The following is a 20,142-nucleotide window of genomic DNA, read 5'->3' as shown; positions in this document are numbered from 1 at the left end:
TATATATACATATTTACAACAACATGACATTTGTGATTGCTTGCAATCACTTTGACCATTACCTAAAGTTATTGTCACTGTGAAAACAGTGGATTTCAGGGATTTCAGGTGACAATAACTTTAGGTAATGGTCAAAGTGTTTGCTGCTAGGTGTCGCGATAGAGTTTTCTTCGATATTAGATTATAAAATCACAGGCTCGTCGACTTTTTGGTGGTGTAGATGAGCAATATTATTGCCACCTCGATAACCATGTACACGGCAACCGTTACAGTGAGAATGAATATTTCCGTTTAGGATGCACCGTTTTGCATACGACTCCTGTTTTATCATGCTAACCAAGCACTGAGTGCTTGTTCACTTTCATTCATGTGAAACACATCTCTTCTACTGAACAAGTACTCATAACTCTTAGGTGTTGTATTTTAATGCTCATGTTAACTAGAGGTTTTTTTCTTATTTTGGACTATACTAGCTCGTTCCAAAATATGGACAGTGAAGAGCTTGAAACAGAAGAGATGAATTTCATAGTATCAAAGATGAACAAGTGCTCATAGCTCTTAAGGTATGCATTTTAGAGCCCATGTTTACGTAACTTTTTTTCTTGTTTTGGTGTAAGGAACCTGTCACTAAAGCTTGTTGGTGTTTCTTTTTTTTATTGTGGATAAAATTCAACCGAATTTGATACACAAACAGAAAACTTCACAAGTATCAGTTCGGTGGGGTTAGAATCTTCCAGCTCCCATAGCAGCTGAGATATAGGTGGAAACCTGTTTTTGTCAGCCTTTGCATGTAGGCTTCTCTGCAAGACAGGCATGTTTTGTTGGAGCAGTATCAGTCTCCTTTTTCGATCTGTTTTGCAGGGGCTACAAGTGTCTATGGGCATTGGTGTGGGAATGTTGAGATGGATAGACAGGATGAACAGAAATAGGGGCCAGGAGGAGATGGATGGAGAGAGAGGGGAGCAGGAGGGGGTGGAATGGAGAAGTGCATGGACAGAAATATGAGGATGAGGAGGGGGAGATGGAGACAGAGAGGGGAGTAGGAGATGAACAGGCAGAGAGAGTGGAGAGGAGGAGATGGACAGGCAGGGCTGGGGAGATGAGATGAAGTGGACACAGAGATGATGGCAGAAAGAGGTGGACACAGAGAGGGGGCAGGAGTAGGCGAGTGCAATATATTTGTCAAACATGTATGTGGGTGAACCTACGGGGTACAGGCTAGTAATTCTAAAAAAGATGATAATTCTGCAAAACAAAGGGTTAAAACACAGCATTGGTCTATTGGACACAAAATGAAGATGACACGAAGGGTCAGATCCACCAGTCCTATAAACAAGTGGCAAGCTACCAAGGAGGAGCGTAATGAGGGTGCTGTCCGTCGCCAGCATCGATCTATTCTTCGGAAGCAGAACCTAATTTTAGGCCTGGCCAGAGACTGCCTTCATGCACAGACTATAACCTAATGTGTTCTTAGCGCGATTGTTTTTTTAAAAGAGCTGACAAGGGAATATTCCCAAGTGTCAACAAACGATCCTGCTGAAACTTGGTGGGTGTAGTAGAAGGGGCAAACTAATGTAATAGGTATCTTTTTTCTTTTTGCACCCAATTTCACTTTTGAGAGGTAAAATTTACGTCCAAAGATAATTTGGCGTATTACGTTTGGAGGGACTATCTTCAAAACTATGATATATAAAAATGTTTCTCAAATAAAAGTTAATATGTAACTAACGTTCTTGAAAACTGTATAATGGAATTTTGTAATAATCTGAAATTTTGTAAAATATCCCACTACCATTAATTAATTTTGAAAAACGAAAACATTTGTTACAACATAAAATAAAGAAGCTTTAAAGTTACTTACATTCATGTGTAAGAAAACTCGTTTCTGAAACACCATCTTTGGAAAATAAGCTGTACACAATCTACTGGCAGCGTGTTTACAACATACATTATTAAAATATCTAAACATTCATAGTCTAGTTATATATTTCACTTAGATTTATTTTACGTTTTAAATTTTTGTTTTACGTTGCACATTGTTATTTTTGTTCTTAGTTTTTATTTTACCATTTCACACATGTGTATTTCGTTAACTGAAAATAGTAAGTAGATGACAGAATAATAGCAATGTATAAATAAATGTTTAAAACATAACATATTCTTACACCATGCACGTAAAATGAACGAAATTTCTTCATCTAATTTACATGACAGAAAACTCAATATAGGACAAAATTCACTAGGATTTCAAATTATCTTGGCTTCTAAATATCGTAATGTGTATCAGCCATATTTCAGTACACTTCTAAGCCTTGGCAAAGAGAATTGATTACGTACAAGTGACTGTAGCTTTACGATATTGTTTCTCAAGTGGAAATTGACATCATAATCATACAACAGAAATATACACGTCAAAATAAGTGTTCCATCACCTCGGTTCCGAGAGTTGCGGGACCTGCACAAAAAATTGGAACAGAGATCAACATAAACATCATTTACGCCCTTTTTTTGCTCATGAAAACCACACATTGCACGTTGTACCACCATACAGCGAGACCTTCAGAGGTGGTGGTCCAGATTGCTCTACCTCGAATACCCAGTAGCACGTCCTCTTGCATTGATGCATGCCTGTATTCGTCGTGGTATACTATCCACAAGTTCATCAAGGCGCTCTTGGTCCAGATTATCCCACTTCTCAACGGCGATTCGGCGTAGATCCCTCGGAGTGGTTGGTGGGCCACATCGTCCATAAACAGCCCTTTTCAATCTATCTCCAAGCCATAATACGTAGTTAGCGGTCATCCACTACAGTAGTAGCTTTTGGGCGGCCTGAGCGAGGCATGTCATCGACAGTTCCTGTCTCCCTGTGTCTCCTCCATGCCCAAATAACAGGGTTCATGTCTGGAGAACATGATGACCACTCTAGCCGAGCGATGTCGTTATCCTGAAGGAACTCATTCACAAGATGTGCACGATGGGGGCGCAAATTTTCGTCCACGAAGACGAATGCCTCGCCAATATGCTGCTGATGTGGTTGCACTATCGGTCGGAAGATGGCACTCACGTATCGTACAGCCGTTACGGCGCCTTCCATGACCACCAGCGGCGTACGTCGGCCCCACAAAATGCCATCCGAAAACATCAGGGAACCTCCACCTTGCTGCACTCGCTGGACAGTTTGTCTGGTTGAAGGCATATGCGACACTCATCGGTGAAGAGAACATGATTCCAATCCTGAGCGGTCCATTCGGCATGTTATTGGGCCTATCTGTATCACGCTGTATGGTGTCGTGGTTGCAAAGATGGACTTCGCCATGGACGTCGTGAGTGAAGTTGCGTATCATGCAGCCTATTGCGCACAGTTTGAGTCGTAACACGACGTCCTGTGGCTGCACGAAAAGCATTATCCAACAAGGTGGTGTTGCTGTCGTGGTTTCTCCGAGCCATAATACGTAGTTAGCGGTCATCCACTACAGTAGTAGCCCTTGGGCGGCCTGAGCGAGGCATGTCATCGACAGTTCCTGTCTCCCTGTGTCTCCTCCATGCCCGAACAACATCGCTTTGGTTCACTCCGAGACGCCTTGACACTTCCCTTGCTGAGACCCCTTCCTGGCACAAAGTAACAATGCGGACGCGATCGAATCTTGGTATTGACCGTCTAGGCATGGTTGAACTACAGACAAGACGAGCCGTTTACCTCCTTCCTGGTGGAATGACTGGAACTTATCGGCAGTCGAACCCCCTCCGTCTAATAGGCGCTGCTCATGCGTGGTTGTTTACATCTTTGGGCTACTTTAGTGACATCTCTGAACAGTCAAAAAGACTGTGTCTGTGATGCAATATCCACAGTCAACGTCTGTCTTCAGGAGTTCTGGTAACTGGGGTGGTGTAAAGCTTTTTTTGATGCATGTAGATGTGAAAATCTTCTCCCAAACTTCTTCCAACATCGAAAGCCGTAAACATCTCACGGATGTACCTGTATCATCGAGCCCTTTGGGACCACCAGATGAACAGGTTCCTTGTCGTCAGGCACGATGCTTTATATGATTCTTTCACAATGACAGCCTGAAGAATCTAACAGTAATACAATTTTTATCCCTCACTGGAAAAGAAGCGATCAGACGTTTGTGTACTAGATTTAGATGCAGTCACAAGGACATTTGAAGATTCAAACAGAGATTCTCTAATTCTCGATCCAAACGGACCATCAGTTTCTTTTAAAACTATGAAAAGACGGATGGTCGTTGTGCAAGAACCTTTTTGAGTGTCATAGCCCAAGACAAGCAATTTCTGATGATCCCAAAGAGCTCGATGGCACAGATACAGCCTTGGAACATATAATGCTTCCCATGTTGGAAGAACTATGTGAGAGGATTTTCGGATCTATTTCTATTGAATGATTATAATATCAGTCTCCACTTGAGGAAGAATATAATCAAGCTGCAACCACTAGTATATAAACAATTCTATTGACCAAAGCTTAATAACGTAGTGAAATATGCCTGATACAAATCAGGATTTTTAGGGAGTGTCACCTATGACAATTTGAAATCCTGTTGCATTTTGCTTTAAATTTGTTTCCTGTCTTGTATATTTCTTTCTTTTTACGTGCATTGTGTAAGAAAACGTTATGTTTTAAGCATTTATTTACAGATTGTCATTACTGTAATGATTCTGTATCGCAAATCATTACTTATTTTCAATTATCAAAATAAACATATGTCAAATAGTAAACCAAAAAATGAATGTGAAATGCAAAATAACAATTTACAACATAAAACAAAAGTAAATCAAATAACCAGACTAATAATAAAAGTTTAGATATTTTAATTATATATCTTGAAAGTACTCTGACAACACATAGTGTATGGCTTATTTTTCAAAAATGGTGTAGAAGTCAGCTTTATTTCACGTGGATGCAAGTAGTTTGACAGCTTTTTTAATTTATGTTGTAACAGAAAGTTTCATTTTTCAAAATTAATTAATTATGACATAAGAAACTGAAACAGTAGATAACAAGGGATTAGGTGAAATACAACCTGACGATATAAGACGGGCATTAACATCAACATTACGAACAGAAATGCGACTGCAAGAAATGGTATTAATGCTGAATTGCTAAAATACGGAGGAATGATGCTACATCTACCACTGTTACGTCTCTTAAACGAATGTTGGAAGGGCAGAAGTATTCCCAAAGGCTGGAAGATTGCTAGAGTGATATCATTTTTTATAAGCGGAGACAAAAGACTATGTGGCAACTACAGAGGTATAAGTTTATTGGACTCAGAATACAAGATGTTGCTAAGATTTTAAATACAAAAATTAAAAACGTAACAGAAGCAGTACTGTGTGAGGAACCATTGGTTTTTAATAAAGAACACCAAGATAGATGTACAACAAATAATACAAAAACGCAGAGAATATAATAAAGAAACACACATTGGTTTCATCGATTTTTAAAAAGCTTCTGACAATTTCAATAGACAGGAACTTTGGAAGATAATAACTAATCACGGATATTCAAAACATCTAATAAATGAGATAAAAAGTTTGCATCAGAACACTATTATCACTCTAGGTCTCAAGGGAAAAATGACTGATGAGATACTAACTAACAAAGCAGTATGTCAAGGCTGCTGTATCTCCCAAACTTTGTTTAACATTTACATACATAAATTAATGCATGTATGGAAAATAGAATTTCAATAAGGCATATACTTAAGACTGTTCTCAATAACTTACCACATGTTGACGGTGCGGTGATCCTAGCAGATAAACAAGAGGACTTTCAGAAAAGAATTTACTTACTCAAATAAATAAGTGCGAAATTTGACATGGAGATATCAATAGAAAAAACTAATATCGTGGCTTTCATGGGAAAAGAACACATTAGAACCAAAATAGGGGTAAAAGAGATGATTTTAGAGCAAGTAAACCACTTCGGCTACCTAGGATGTGATGTGACATATGACTGCAGTAAAGCTTTAAAAATTAATCTTAGTAAATTTAGCCGGATATGTGGGACAGTTAACAGAAATCTTAAAAACAAATCTAGGAAAACTACTCAAATTAAATTATACAAAACAGTTGCAGTCCGCACACCACTTTATGGAAGTGAGACCTGGGTGACTAGCGAAAAGCAAGGAAGCTGTATTCAGGCATTAGAAACGAAATTCCATATACAACTTACAGGTTACACAATAGAAGACAGATTAAGGAAGCAAGATATTAGAGAAGAACTAATATTTTTTTGTCTAAACGATAAAATTGCAAAGTGTAGGAGAAAATGGGACGAGCTCCTAGAAAAAAATGGAGAGTGACAGGCTCCCCTTAAAGGCTAGAAAATATAATTCCCAAGGAAGAAGAGACAGAGGAAGACGTCGGCAACGATGGGTACCGTAGCACACAATATCGCCTAATACCTGAAAGGAAGATGAAGATTAATGATGGTTGGATGTTTCACATCATTAAAAAAAATTCGATTATACAGTTTTCAAGAACGTTAATTACATATAACCTTTTATATGAGAAACATTTTTTGTATATCATCATTTCGAAGATGTTCCCTTCGAACCTAATATGCCAAGTTACCTTTCGGGGTGTGTTTTACCCATCAAATATGAAACTGGTTACGAAAAAATGTATTGGATTATTGTGCAACCTATGCACACCTGCCAAGTTCCATCAAGATCGTTTAATGGCACTGGGAATGTTCCCTTGTGAGCGCCATTTCTTTCTTACAAGGGAAACTCCCTATCGCATCCCCCTGAGATTTAGTGGTAAAATGGCTCGGTGGATAGCCCGTCAAAAACTGAACACAAATCAAGCATGAAGATAGGAAAAAGGTGTACTCGACTGTGAAAAAAGAAGCAAAATAGAAACAGCGAACGACCCAAGCTCAGGACGTACAACATCGAGCGAGAGTGAACAGTCGCAGTGTCGTGGTTGTGTGGTCACGGTGTTGGCCTGTAATGCGGGGGACCCGTGTTCAGATGTCCCTCCTGCTGTTTTTTTCCTCTCAAACATTTATGAACTGTCCCTACGGTCATTGATGTGTCTATTCTTCTTCTGTAGTCTTGGCAAATTGTCATACTATACATTGATTATGGAATATGAGGCATGTGGTAAGAATATATTACCGTCGCAAGTAAAAGTTATGAGTAGCGAGAGCAGATAATACGCCGCATAGATCTCTCACAGAAATGAAAACAAGAAAGAAATGGGTGTGAACTATGTTACAAGAAAGGAATTCAAGAAAAGAAAAATCCCTAAACGTAACGCAAGAGTCATAACATGTGGTACTTGCGTCGTACAGTTAGGAGGTACAGGGTGACAATTGAACTCCTTGAGAAAAAAAAAATTTGTTACAAACTACGGCATGCAAATACTTTATTCAACATGTAAACTCACTACAGATATTCGGATTTAGGTAATGACATTTTCTATATGCCTGCCGTCATTGGCGATGATGGTCCTCAGACGAATAGCGAAATTCTGCATGATTCGCTGAAGTGTCGGAATATCGATTCTGTCGATGACCTCCTGAATGGCTGTTTCCAGCTCAGCAATGGCTTTGAGGTTACAACTGTACCCCTTGTCTTTAATATAGCCTCACAAAAAGGAGTCGCCTGTGTTCAGATACGGAGAATATGGCGTCCAATCGAGACCCATGCCAGTGACCTCTGGGAACCCCACACAAAAAATGTGGTCCCGAAAGTGCTCCTCCAGGAGATCGAACACTCTCCTGCTTCGATGGGGTCGAAATGTGTGAAATCATATGTGACTTAACTGCTAAGGTCAGCATTCCCTAAGCTTACACATTACTTAACCTAAATTATCCTAAGGACAAACACAAATACCCAGGCCCGAGGGGGGGACTCGAACCTCCGCCGGGACCAGCCGCACAGTCCATGACTGCAGCGCCAAGACCGCTCGGCTAATCCCGCGCGGCTATGGGGTCGAGCTCCGCCTTGAATGAACCACATCTTGTCGAAATAAGGGTCACTTTGGATAATGGGAATGAAATCATCTTTACGCACCGTTCGGTAGTCACCGTGCCATCAAGGAATATCGCACCGATTGTTCCGTTACTGGATTTTGCACACCACGCAGTCACCCGTTGAGGGAGGAGAGACTTCTCGATTGCTAAATGTGCATGCTCAGTGCCCCAAATCCTACAGTTTTGCTTATTGACGAGCCCATCCAAATGAAAGTGGGCTTCCTCGCTATACCAAAACCATGCATGAGCGTACTAATTCTCATCACACCCCGCGGCCAATCGTGCAGTTTGAATGTCCTAACGCAAACCGTTCAGAAGTTACGACAGATTTATTTCATACAGTTCAATGATTTTCACCCTGTACGTTTGCCAGGAGGTCCCTTCGTTACACCTCGCAGTTGCAAGCGAACGTTACACCACGACACAGACACAAATTTCAATACAGAGATAAGAGACGTCAGTTAAAAATTTAAAATTTTGTGAAAAAAAAAGTCGGGCACTTGGGAGGTTCGAGCGTGGATCACCGCCCTTCGCTGTCAAACACCATGCCCACACAACCACGACGCCTTAGCTATTCACAATCGCTAGATCTACATCTGCATCTACATGGTTATTCTGCAATTCAAACTTAAATGCCTGGCAGAGGGTTCGTCGAACCATTTTCATACTGCTTCTCTACCATTCCACTCTCGAATGGTGCGTGGGAAAAAGGAACACCTGAATCTTTCCGTTCGAGTTCTGATTTCTCTTATTTTATTATGATGATCATTTCTCCCTACGTAGGTGGGTGTCAACAAAATATTTTCGCATTCGGAAGTGAAAGTTGATGATTGAAATTTCGTAAATAGATCTCGCCGCAAATAAAACCGCCTATCAGTGACACTCTCACCCCTACTGCGCAATAACATGAAACGAGCTGCCCTTCTTTGCACTTTTTCGATGTCCTCCGTCAATCCTACCTGGTAAGGATCCCATACCGCGCAGCAATATTCCAGCAGAGGAAGGACAAGTGTAATGTAGGCTGTCTCTTTAGTGGGTTTGTCGCACCTTCAAAGTGTTCTGCCAACAAAGCGTGGTCTTTGTTTCGCCTTCCCCACAATATTATCTATGAGGTCTTTCCAATTTAAGTTGCTCGTAATTGTAATTCCCAGGTATTTAGTAGAATTGACAGCCCTTATATTTGTGCGATTTTTCGTATACCCAAAATTTATCGGATTTCTTTTTGTACCCATGTGGATGACCTCGCACTTTTCTTTGTTTAGTGCCAATTTCCACTTTTCGCACCATACAGAAATTCTCTCTAGATAATTTTGTAATTGGAATTGCTGGTCTGATGATTTTACTAGACGGTAAATTACAGCATCATTTGCAAACAATCTAAGAGGGCTGCTCAGATTATCACCTAGATCATTTATGTAAATCAGGAACAGCAGAGGGCCTATGACATTACCTCGCGGAACGCCAGATATCACTTCTGTTCTAGTCGATGATTTACCGTCCATCACTACGAACTATGACCTCTCTGAGAGGAAATCACGAATACATTCACGCAACTGAGACGATACTCCATATGTACGCAATTTGATTAATAGTCACTTGTGAGGAACGGTATCAAAAGCCTTCTGGAAATCTAGGAATATGGAATCGATTTGAGATTCCTTGTCGACAGCACTCATTACTTGATGGGAATAAAGAGTTAGCTGTGTTGCACAAGAACGATATTTTCTGAATCCGTGTTGGTTATGTATCAACAAGTCATTTTCTTCAGGGTGATTCATAATGTTCGAGTACAGTATATGCTCCAAAATACTACTGCAAATTGAGGTTAGTGATATGGGTCTGTAATTCAATGGGTTACTCCTATTTCCTTTCTTGAATATTGGTGTGACCTGTGCTACTTTCCAGTCTTTAGGAACAGACCTCTCGTCAAGTGAGCGGTTGTATATGATTGCTAAGAAAGGCGCTGTTGTGTCTACATACTCTGAAAGGGAACTGATTGGTATACCATCTGGACCAGAAGACTTGCCTTTCTGAAGTGATCTGAGTTGTTTCTCAACACCTAAGATATCTACTTTTATGTCATTCATGTTAACAGCTGTTCTGGTTTCGAATTCTGGAATATTTACTTCGTCTTCTTTAGTGAAGGAATTGCGGAAAACTGTATTTAGTAACTCCACTTTAATGGCACCATCATCGGTAACATTTCCATCGCTGTCGCGCAGTGACGGTATTGCGTAAGTAGGCTGCTTAGGTTTTTATGTTGGCAACGTCACGTAGCGCTCTGTATGAAGATCACTGGCTGTGCTGTGTGCAGTCTGTGGCTGGTTGGCATTGTTGGAATATTCGCCATTGTAGTATTGGGCAGTTGGATGAGAACAACGCGTAGCGTTGCGCAGTTGGAGGTGAGCCGCCAGCAGTGGTGGATGTGGGGAGAGAGATGGCAGAATTTTGAGAGCGGACGATCTGGACGTGTGTCCATCTGAAAGAGTAAATTTGTAATATTGGATATCATGAACTGATATATATATATATGATGACTTTGGAACATTATTAAGGTAAATACATTGTTTGTTCTCTATCAAAATCTTTCATTTACTAACTATGCCTATGAGTAGTTAGTGCCTTCAGTAGTTAGAATCTTTTATTTAGCTGGCAGTAGTGGCGCTCGCTGTATTGCAGTAGTTCGAGTAACGAAGTTTTTGTGAGGTAAGCGATTCGTGAAAGATATAGGTTAATGTTAGTTCAAAAATGGTTCAAATGGCTCTGAGCACTATGGGACTTAACATCTATGGTCATCAGTCCATTAACTAACCTAAGGACATCACACAATACCCAGTCATCACGAGGCAGAGAAAATCCCTGACCCCGCCGGGAATCGAACCCGGGAACCCGGCCGCGGGAAGCGAGAACGCTACCGCACGACCACGGGTCATTCTTTTGTAGGGATTTTTGAAAGTCAGATTGCGTTGCGCCAAAAATATTGTGTGTCAGTTTAGTGTTGATCAGAATAGGTAAAGAGCGAAATGTCCATTATAATTATCCGGGCTGTTATGCCGTGGTCGGTTGATGAATTCCGTGTCAATTCCCAACGTTTCGTATCCGACTGCGGGAGACATCTTCAAGGGGGCCCGTAGCTCGATGGAAGGTCCAACACACCCACTGGCTCGCTACTGACTGAGTCAATGATTCATTAATTTTTCTAAGGGGACGTTTCAATTGACTCTTTTTTGCCACTGGTGTACTTCACATACGACCAGAATGTCTTTCGGTTTTCTACCGTATTTTGAGACAACGTTTCATTGTGGAAACTATTAAAAGCATCTCGCATTGACGTCCGCACTAAATTTCGATCTTCCGTGAAACTTAGCCAGTCTTGGGGATTTTGCGTTCTTCTGAACTTGGCGTGCTTTTTTCGTTGCTTCTGCAATAGTGTTCTGACGCGTTTTGTGTACCATGGTGGAAGAGTCCCGTGTCTTATTAACTTATGCGGTATGAACCTAGCTATTGCTGTGGAGATGTTGTATATCTGGCGCTTGGGCCGTTTGCTGTTTCTACTTTGCTTCATTTTTCACAGTTCAGTACACCTTCCTGTTTTAATGCTAACCTGTGTTCAGTTTTTGACGGTCTATCCAGTGGGCCGCTAAATCTGAGAGGGGTGTAATGGGAGTTTTCCTTGTTCGGAGAGGATATTTGCACACTCTATGTGAGAAACGCGTCAGCAGTTCAGATTCACTCCACTGATATTACTTCGAACCCCGCATCAGGAGCTGCCACAGAACCTCGTGGCTGAACTCTCGGTAGGTTCGCAGCTTGTGACCTCTCGGCAGACACCGGTTCTTCGGTGAGTGTGACATGTTGGTTGCAGCTAGTATCTCCAACTCTCACCCCTCATGCTGCTTAGTAAAGAGTACGGTCAGCGCGCAGAGAGGCTTTGAGGAGGGCCGCCGTGTATAAGCGGCGCGGCGCCTTGGCGTACTCACGGCTCCAGCGCACGTCCAGGAAGCTGACGTTGAAGGCGGTGACGGGCGTGCCCTCGTCGTCCGTCCAGACGTAGGGCCGCATGCGCACGGCGCCCAGGCGGCGCGCCCAGCTCTCGCCACGCAGGTCCAAGGCAGCGCACTCTGCGAAGCAAGAAAGCCGCCGTTCACGCGACGTTCTCAGTTTCTGTTAAAGTGCGCGTCATTTACGACGGCGGCCGAGTTTAGGTTCGTTCTGCGCATCTGACGTCACAAAACACAGTCAGCCAATGAACAGAGAACGAGGTTGCCAGAGCTCGACTGCAGTGTAGAGCACTGACGAGTCTCTTCAATTTTATAAACGTTCAGTCATAAATAAAGTAATTGAACAAAAGCAATGTCTTGATAGCAGACTTTCTTTTATAGAATGTTTGGAAAAAGCATTCTTTATACCAATTGCTTCATTTTCTATTAATTAATTAAAGCAAACAAGCAATAAACCTCCTAATTCTCACTAACCGCTTTTTCGTAATAAAGAACAGCGGTAATTGTTTATTTCCTATTGTACTTCGACGAAAAGTGAGTAATTCATAGTCATACCAACAGTGTTTGTCGGTATTTTGCGTGCAATTTTAAAGTCCTCTGGGAAACCTATTCAACGAAGAGCTGCGTTAGCATAATGATTAAAGTGTATGGCTGCTAAGCCAAAGTTTCTGAGTTCAAACCTTGTTTGGTGCTTAATATTTTTTTATTTAAAAAAAATATCGAAGTGTCTTACTTCATGAATTTTATTCGTTTGAATGTAATTTTTTGAAATTTCTAGCGGCAACTAAAATCGACCATACGGAAAGTATACGCTATGGACTTTTACCTCTGCAAACTTTTCAAAATTTCGTGCAATGGTTTACTACATCTAATGCTGCATAATAACTGCATTGAACATCGAAACAAAATTAAGTCATTTATGGGGGGGAAGGTATCAGCCAAGATGTTGTGTAAAAATCAAATTTTTGAGCCAAATAGTTTTTGTGAAATCGAATGATAGTGTGTCAAAGCAGTCGAAACACCATGTGTCTGCACAGGCGAGCAGTGCAATGATGACAAAATCGCGCACATCGCGGAATTCGGGGAGCACGTCTCTGTAGCATCGAAAGGGTTAATGCGGCCGTGGTGGCTTTACTTCATAAACTGCGCGCTCCCTCCTAAACGTAAGTTTGGCGAACTATACTATGACGCTGCTTCTTTTGGCGTGTACAACTGGCAACGCAGCAATCTCCCTCGCTGGGCGGGCATGCGCGAACCGCCAAGATAAAAGAATTGAACTATAGTCTCTTTCATTCAGGAAATATAGTTCTACATCTACATCCATACTCCGCAAGCCACCTGACGGTGTGTGGCGGAGGGTACGTTGAGTACCTCTATCGGTTCTCCCTTCCATTCGAGTCTCGTATTCTTCGTGCAAAGAAAGATTGTCGGTTGCCTCTGTGTGGCCTCTAATCTCTCTGATTTTATCCTCATGATCTCTTCACGAGATGTACGTAGGAGGGAGCAATATACTGCTTGACTCCTCGGTGAAGGTATGTTCTCGAAACTTCAACAAAAGCCTGTACTGAGCTACTGAGCATCTCTCCTGCAGAGTCTTCCACTGGAGTTTATCTATCATCTCCGTAACGCTTTCGCGATTACTAAATGATCCTGTAACGAAGCATGCTACTCTCCGTTGGATCTTCTCTTCTATCAATCCTATCTGGTACAGATCCCACACCGGTGAGCAGTATTCAAGCAGTGGGCGAACAAGTGTGCTGTAACCTACTTCCTTCGTTTTCGGACTGCATTTCCTTAGGATTCTTCCAATGAATCATGGTCTGGCATCTACTTTACTGACGATTAATTTTATTTGATCATTCCATTTTAAATCACTCCTAATGTCTACTCCCAGATAATTTATGGAAGTAACTGCTTCCAGTTGCTGACCTGCTATATTGTAGCTAAATGATAAAGGATCTTTCGTTCTATCTATTCGCAGAACATTACATTTGTCTACATTGAGATTCAATTGCCATTCCCTGCACCATGCGTCAATTCGTTGCAGATCCTCCTGCATTTCAGTACATTTTTCCATTGTTATAACCTCTCGATATACTACAGCATCATCCGCAAAAACCTTCAGTGAACTTCCGATGTTATCCACAAGGTCATTTGTATATATTGTGAATGGCAACGGTCCTACGACACTCCCCTACCGCACACCTGAAATCACTCTTACTTCGGAAGACTTCTCTCCATTGAGAATGACATGCTGCGTTCTGTTATCTAGGAACTCTTCAATCCAATCACACAATCCGTCTGGTAGTCCATATGCTCTTACTTTGTTCATTAAACGACTGTGAGGAACTGTATCAAACGCCTTGATGAAGTCAAGAAACACGGCATCTACCTGGGAACCCGTGTCTATGGCCCTCTGAGTCTCGTTGACGAATAGCGCGAGCTGGGTTTCACGCGATCGTCTTTTTCGAAACCCATGCTGATTCCTACAGAGTAGATATATAATCTCCAGAAAAGTCATTATACTCGAACGTAATACGTGTTTCAAAATTCTACAACTGATCGACGTTAGAGATATAGGTCTACAGTTCTGCACATCTGTTCGACGTCCCTTCTTGAAAACGGGGATGACCTGTGCCCTTTTCCAAGTTAGTTGGTTAGTCACTTACTTGTTCCACAGATCACATTTATGATAAACGTTATGATGTGGATAGCGTCAACAGAACTAACACAGAACACCTACAAACAACCAAAGGAAAATAAAGAAAAAATCATATTTATGTAGCTTCAAGGTTAATTTTGAAGGCAAGGGACTAAGATGCAGTTGAAGATCAGATGGGAGACACGGTACTGCAGGAAGAATTTGACAGAGGACTGAAAGACCTAAGAAGAGACAAATCCCCTGGAGCAGACGCCACTCTGTCAGAACTACTGATAGCCTTGAGAGAGCGAGCCATGACAAAACTCTTCCATCTCGTGTGCAAGATCAACGAGACAGGTAACATAGCCTCTGCTTCAACAGGGATACAATAATTCCAATTCCAAAGAAAGCAGGTGTCGACAGGTATGAAAATTATCGAACTATCAGCTTAATAAGTCTCGGCTGCGAAATACTTTCACGAATCCTTTACACAAGATTGGAAAAACTGGTAGAAGCCGGTCTCGGGGAAGATCAGTTTGGATTCCGGAGAAATGTAAACATGCGAGGCCATATGCACCCTACGCCTTATCTTAGGAGATAAGTTAAGCAAAGGCAAACAGTACGTTTATTCATTTTTAAACTTAGAGGAATCTTTTGACAATGTTCATTGGAATGCTCTCTTTCAAATTGTAAAGGTGGCAGGGTGAAATACAGGGAGCGAAAGTCTATTTAAAGTTTTTACAGAAACCAGATGGCAGATATAAGAGTCGAGGGGCACGAAACGGAAGCTGTAGTTGAGAAGGGAGTGAGACAGAGTTGTAGCCTGTCTTCGATGTTATTCAGTCTGTACATTGAGCAAGCAGTAAAGGAAACAAAAGAAAAATTTGGAGTAGGTATAAAAACCTTGAGGTTTGCCGATGACATTGTAATTCTGTCATAGACAGCAAAAGGACTTGGAAGAGCAGTTGAACGGAATGGGCATTGTCTCGAAAGGAGGATATAAGATGAACATCAACAAAAGCAAAACGAGGTTAATGGAATGTAGTCGAATTAAATGAGGTGATGCTGAGGGAATTAGATTAGGAAACGAGACACTTAAAGTTGTAGATGAGTTTTGTTATTTGTTCAGCAAAATAACTGATGATGGTCGAACTAGAGATGATATAAATGTAGACTAGCGACGCCAAGGAAATCGTTTCTGAAAAAGAGAGATTTGTTAACATCGAGTACAGATTTACGTGTCAGCAAAACCTTTCTGGAAGTATTTGTATGGAGTGCAACCATGTATGGAAGTCAAACGTGGACAACAAACAATTTAGACTAGAAGAGAATAGAAGCCTTTGAAACCTGGTGCTACAGAAGAATGCTGAAGATTAGATGGGTAGATCACATAACTAATGAGGAGGTACTGAATAGAATCGGGAAGAAGAGGAATTTGTGGCACAACTTCACTAGAGGAAGGGATCGGTTGGTAGGACACGTTCTGAGGCTTCAAGGGGTCACCAATTTAGTACTGGAGGGAAACGTGGAGGGTAAAGACTGTAGAGGGAGGCCAAGAGAGGAATACAGTAAGCAGATTCAGAAGGATGTAGGTAGCAGTAGTTCCTCGGAGATGAAGAGGCCTGCACAAGATAGAATGGTATGGATAATGGCATCAAACCAGCCTTCGGACTCAAGACCACAACAGAAACAACAATAACAAAAACATGGCTATATGTTGGGCATTTACGACGTTTTCTTTCTTTAAATATGACAAACTACCGCTACTCAACAACTGCTCAATGGTAGAGAAGGAGCTGTTAATGAGAAACATCTTTAATCGACTTTTGAAAACACTTCTACCATCTGTCAGAAATTTTATTTCCATGGCTAGATTATCAAAGGATTTATACATCATATTTTGCCCTTATCTGAACCAAAGATTAATTCATCAAAGCGTAACGAAAATCATTTTTCGTACTAATGTTGTACTTGTGAATAACTTTGTTGCTCTCAAATCCAGATAGATTGTTGATCACAAATTTCCTCAATGTATGAATGACTATGAGGCTGTGTTTCAAATTCCCAGTTGCTTAGAGAGACACCTGCAAGATGTACATGTGTGAACTCCACACATAATTCTGATTACTGTCTTTTGTGCAATGAATTCTCTTTCCCTAAGTGAGTAGTTGATTCAAAAGATTATCCAATAAAGTACAGTGAATGACAATATGCTAAATATGTTATCCTATATCCTCACAACTGGCAATTATTCTTATGGCAAAAGTAGTGGAACATAAACGTTTTAGCAGGTCTACTGTGTATTTTTTCCATTATAAATTTTCAGCAGCATGTACACCTAAGAACTTACAATAGGTTATCTTGTTTATTATTTCTTGTTGGCATGCTAGGTTAAAAAATTATGGGATATTTCTGATAGTATGATATTGGGTGAACTGCATTTTATCATTGTTTTAAGCTAGCCCAATTATCCAAAATCCTCCTGTAACTTTCACAGAATCATCATTTACTGTTTTCTCTGTTGATACTTCTTTGCTTGGCTTCGACACAATGCTTGTATCTTCTGCAAACAGAACTAATTCTGCCTCCTGATTAAAATAAAATGGTAGAACATTAACATAAAGCAAATACAGAAGTGGGCCAATGATCGAACCCTGTGGCAAACCTATTGTAATTTCTCCCAATGCAAATGACTTCTTAAGAAATAGAACCCAGTACGTTGTTCTCGATGGTGAGTGTTCATCGGAGGTGAGGGTATCATCTGGAGTGCCCCCGGGAAGTGTGGTAGGTCCGCTGTTGTTTTCTATCTACATAAATGATCTTTTGGATAGGGTGGATAGCAATGTGCGGCTGTTTGCTGATGATGCTGTGGTGTACGGGAAGGTGTCGTCCTTGAGTAACTGTAGGAGGATTCAAGATGACTTGGACAGGATTTGTGATTGGTGTAAAGAATGGCAGCTAACTCTAAATATAGATACATGTAAATTAATACAGATGAATAGGAAAAAGAATCCTGTAATGTCTGAATACTCCGTTAGTAGTGTAGCGGTTGACGCAGTCACGTCGATTAAATATTTGGGCGTAACATTGCAGAGCGATATGAAGTGGGACAAGTATGTAATGGCAGTTGTGGGGAAGACGGATAGTCGTCTTCGGTTCATTGGTAGAATTTTGGGAAGATGTGGTTCATCTGTAAAGGAGACCGCTTATAAAACACTAATACGACCTATTCTTGAGTACTGCTCGAGCGTTTGGGATCTGTATCAGGTCGGATTGAGGGAGGACATAGAAGCAATTCAGAGGCGGGCTGCTAGATTTGTTACTGGTAGGTTTGATCATCACGCTAGTGTTACGGAAATGCTTTAGGAACTCGGGTGGGAGTCTCTAGAGGAAAGGAGGCGTTCATTTCGTGAATCGCTACTGAGGAAATTTAGAGAACCAGTATTTGAGGCTTATTGCATTACAATTTTACTGCCGCCAACTTACATTTCGCGGAAAGACCACAAAGATAAGAGAGATTAGGGCTCGTACAGAGGCATATAGGCAGTCATTTTTCCCTCGTTCTGTTTGGGAGTGGAACAGGGAGAGAAGATGCTAGTTGTGGTACGAGGTACCCTCCACCACGCACCTTATGGTGGATTGCGGAGTATGTATGTATATGTAGATGTAGACGTGACATCCCTCTTTGTATTATTCCAACAGTCTAGGGTAACTTTCTGAATTCTGTTTCTCAAATCAGAACCAAAGCAGGCGTTTTATGAAATATGTATTCCAAAGCTGAGCGGTCTGAGGCGCTGCAGTTACGGACTGTGCGGCTGGTCCCGGCGGAGGTTCGAGTCCTCCCTCGGGCATGGGTGTGTGTGTGTTTGTCCTTGGGATAATTTAGGTTAAATAGTGTGTAAGCTTAGGGACTGATGACCTTAGCAGTTAAGTCCCACAAGATTTCACACACATTTTTTTAACTTCTCTAAGACAATACACTGATTCACACAATCAGATGCCCTCGAAAAGTCACAGTAGATCCAGATTCGTGACATTTTATCATTTAAGTATTTTATTACATGTTCACTAAATGTAGAAATAGTCGATTTAGTAGAATGTCTCTTTTGAAATACCGGTGTGATTTACTAAGTATCTCATTACTATACAGGTTTGTGCACCACTTGAGTGCATTACATTTTCAAAAATTTTTGGAGTGACAATGGGCAAGCTGTTGGCATCTCTGGAGTCACTCTTTTTATAGGGAGCCCTGACAATGTCATATTTCACAATTTCTGGGAAAACACGCTGGGTTAATGACGCATTAGATAACTGACCAAGAACATTACATATTATAGGTACACAAGTTTTCAGTTTCTTCTTTGAGATATTATCCATCCCATATGAAGTTTTACTTTTCAAAGCCATGATGATCTTACTTATTTTAGATGGGAATGTGAGATTAGTTTTGAATGCACTAAATTTTCTCTACACTGCTTTTTCAGTGTACTGTCTTGCTTTTTCTTCTGAACTATTTACACCAGTTCTCTCATCTCTTTTTAAAAAAGAAAGCACGGAAAATCTCTGCTACTCGTGAACTGTCTTATGCAACACTCCCATTCATTTTAACAGAAATAATAAATTATGTCACGTTCTATGACTTCTTTTCCCGTATCCCTTTCAGTAATATTCCATATTGATTTTATTATTTGATCTCTCAATATAAGACAAGATGTGCACACCCCTAGATTTTTACCTGCAACTTTGCGTGATTGTTAATTGAATAAATTGTCTGCTATCTTCAGCAGCTCGGGTAAGGAAATTTATGACTTTACTTACTTTCCGTGTCAGGGAGAAACACCTCACTTTTTCTCTGCAGACTTCTACAACCTTTATGTCCTTTATGGTCTCATTTAAAATATCTTCCAGAGCACAGGACTCGTCCATGTCTTGGCATACTGGTAGGTGATTTGGTGTCCGGACTGCTCTGCAGCTGCACGTAACGTCCTCCTCACATCATCACGAGACTAAATTTGTTCTGCTCCTTCAGACTTCTGTCTTTAATCTGTTAAGCGTTCTCCAAGTGATGTACAGTAGGTGGTAACGACACAATTTTTCCTTTGGAGTAAAGCCCTCTGGCTTAGGATCACTTTGCTGCTGCAGGAAATGGCGCCTACGTCTGGTTTGGCGTTTAATGGTAATGTCTGGGGCAAAAAAACTTTCCTGGACTTAAATAGACGTGCGGCAGCTGTATAATTGTATATCAAGTGCTTTGGGTTCTCTGTCTTCTTTTCCTGTTCAATTTCTCCCGCCATTGTGCGTCTTATGGGAGGAGGGGCGACTCCAGCGAAAGGTTAGATCTTCGGGACTGTGTTTGGTCTAAGGCACTCAGTAACTAAACCAAGTGACTCGTCTAAGGCCACGTCTGCATGCCTGGTGTGGGCCTGATGCGCTCCACACTCTTCCACAGGAAAACAAGTGTCCAGCACACGTGGCCGTAGAAGCTGCAGATTTGAGCC

At 41.2% G+C, this 20,142-nt stretch overlaps 1 protein-coding gene across 1 annotated transcript in view; it reads right to left on the bottom strand.

Moving 5' to 3' along the window:
- Positions 1-20,142, bottom strand: part of LOC124775307 — a 314,651-nt gene that overhangs the window by 119,040 nt on the left and 175,469 nt on the right. Inside the window, exon 4 of the mRNA XM_047250143.1 lies at positions 11,983-12,123. Coding sequence (XP_047106099.1) covers positions 11,983-12,123 — 141 coding nt within the window. The remainder of the gene's footprint in view (positions 1-11,982; positions 12,124-20,142) is intronic.

Source organism: Schistocerca piceifrons, chromosome 2 (assembly GCF_021461385.2).
Source record: "Schistocerca piceifrons isolate TAMUIC-IGC-003096 chromosome 2, iqSchPice1.1, whole genome shotgun sequence".
Lineage (NCBI taxonomy): Eukaryota > Metazoa > Arthropoda > Insecta > Orthoptera > Acrididae > Schistocerca > Schistocerca piceifrons.
This window is presented reverse-complemented; position numbering and strand designations above follow the sequence as displayed.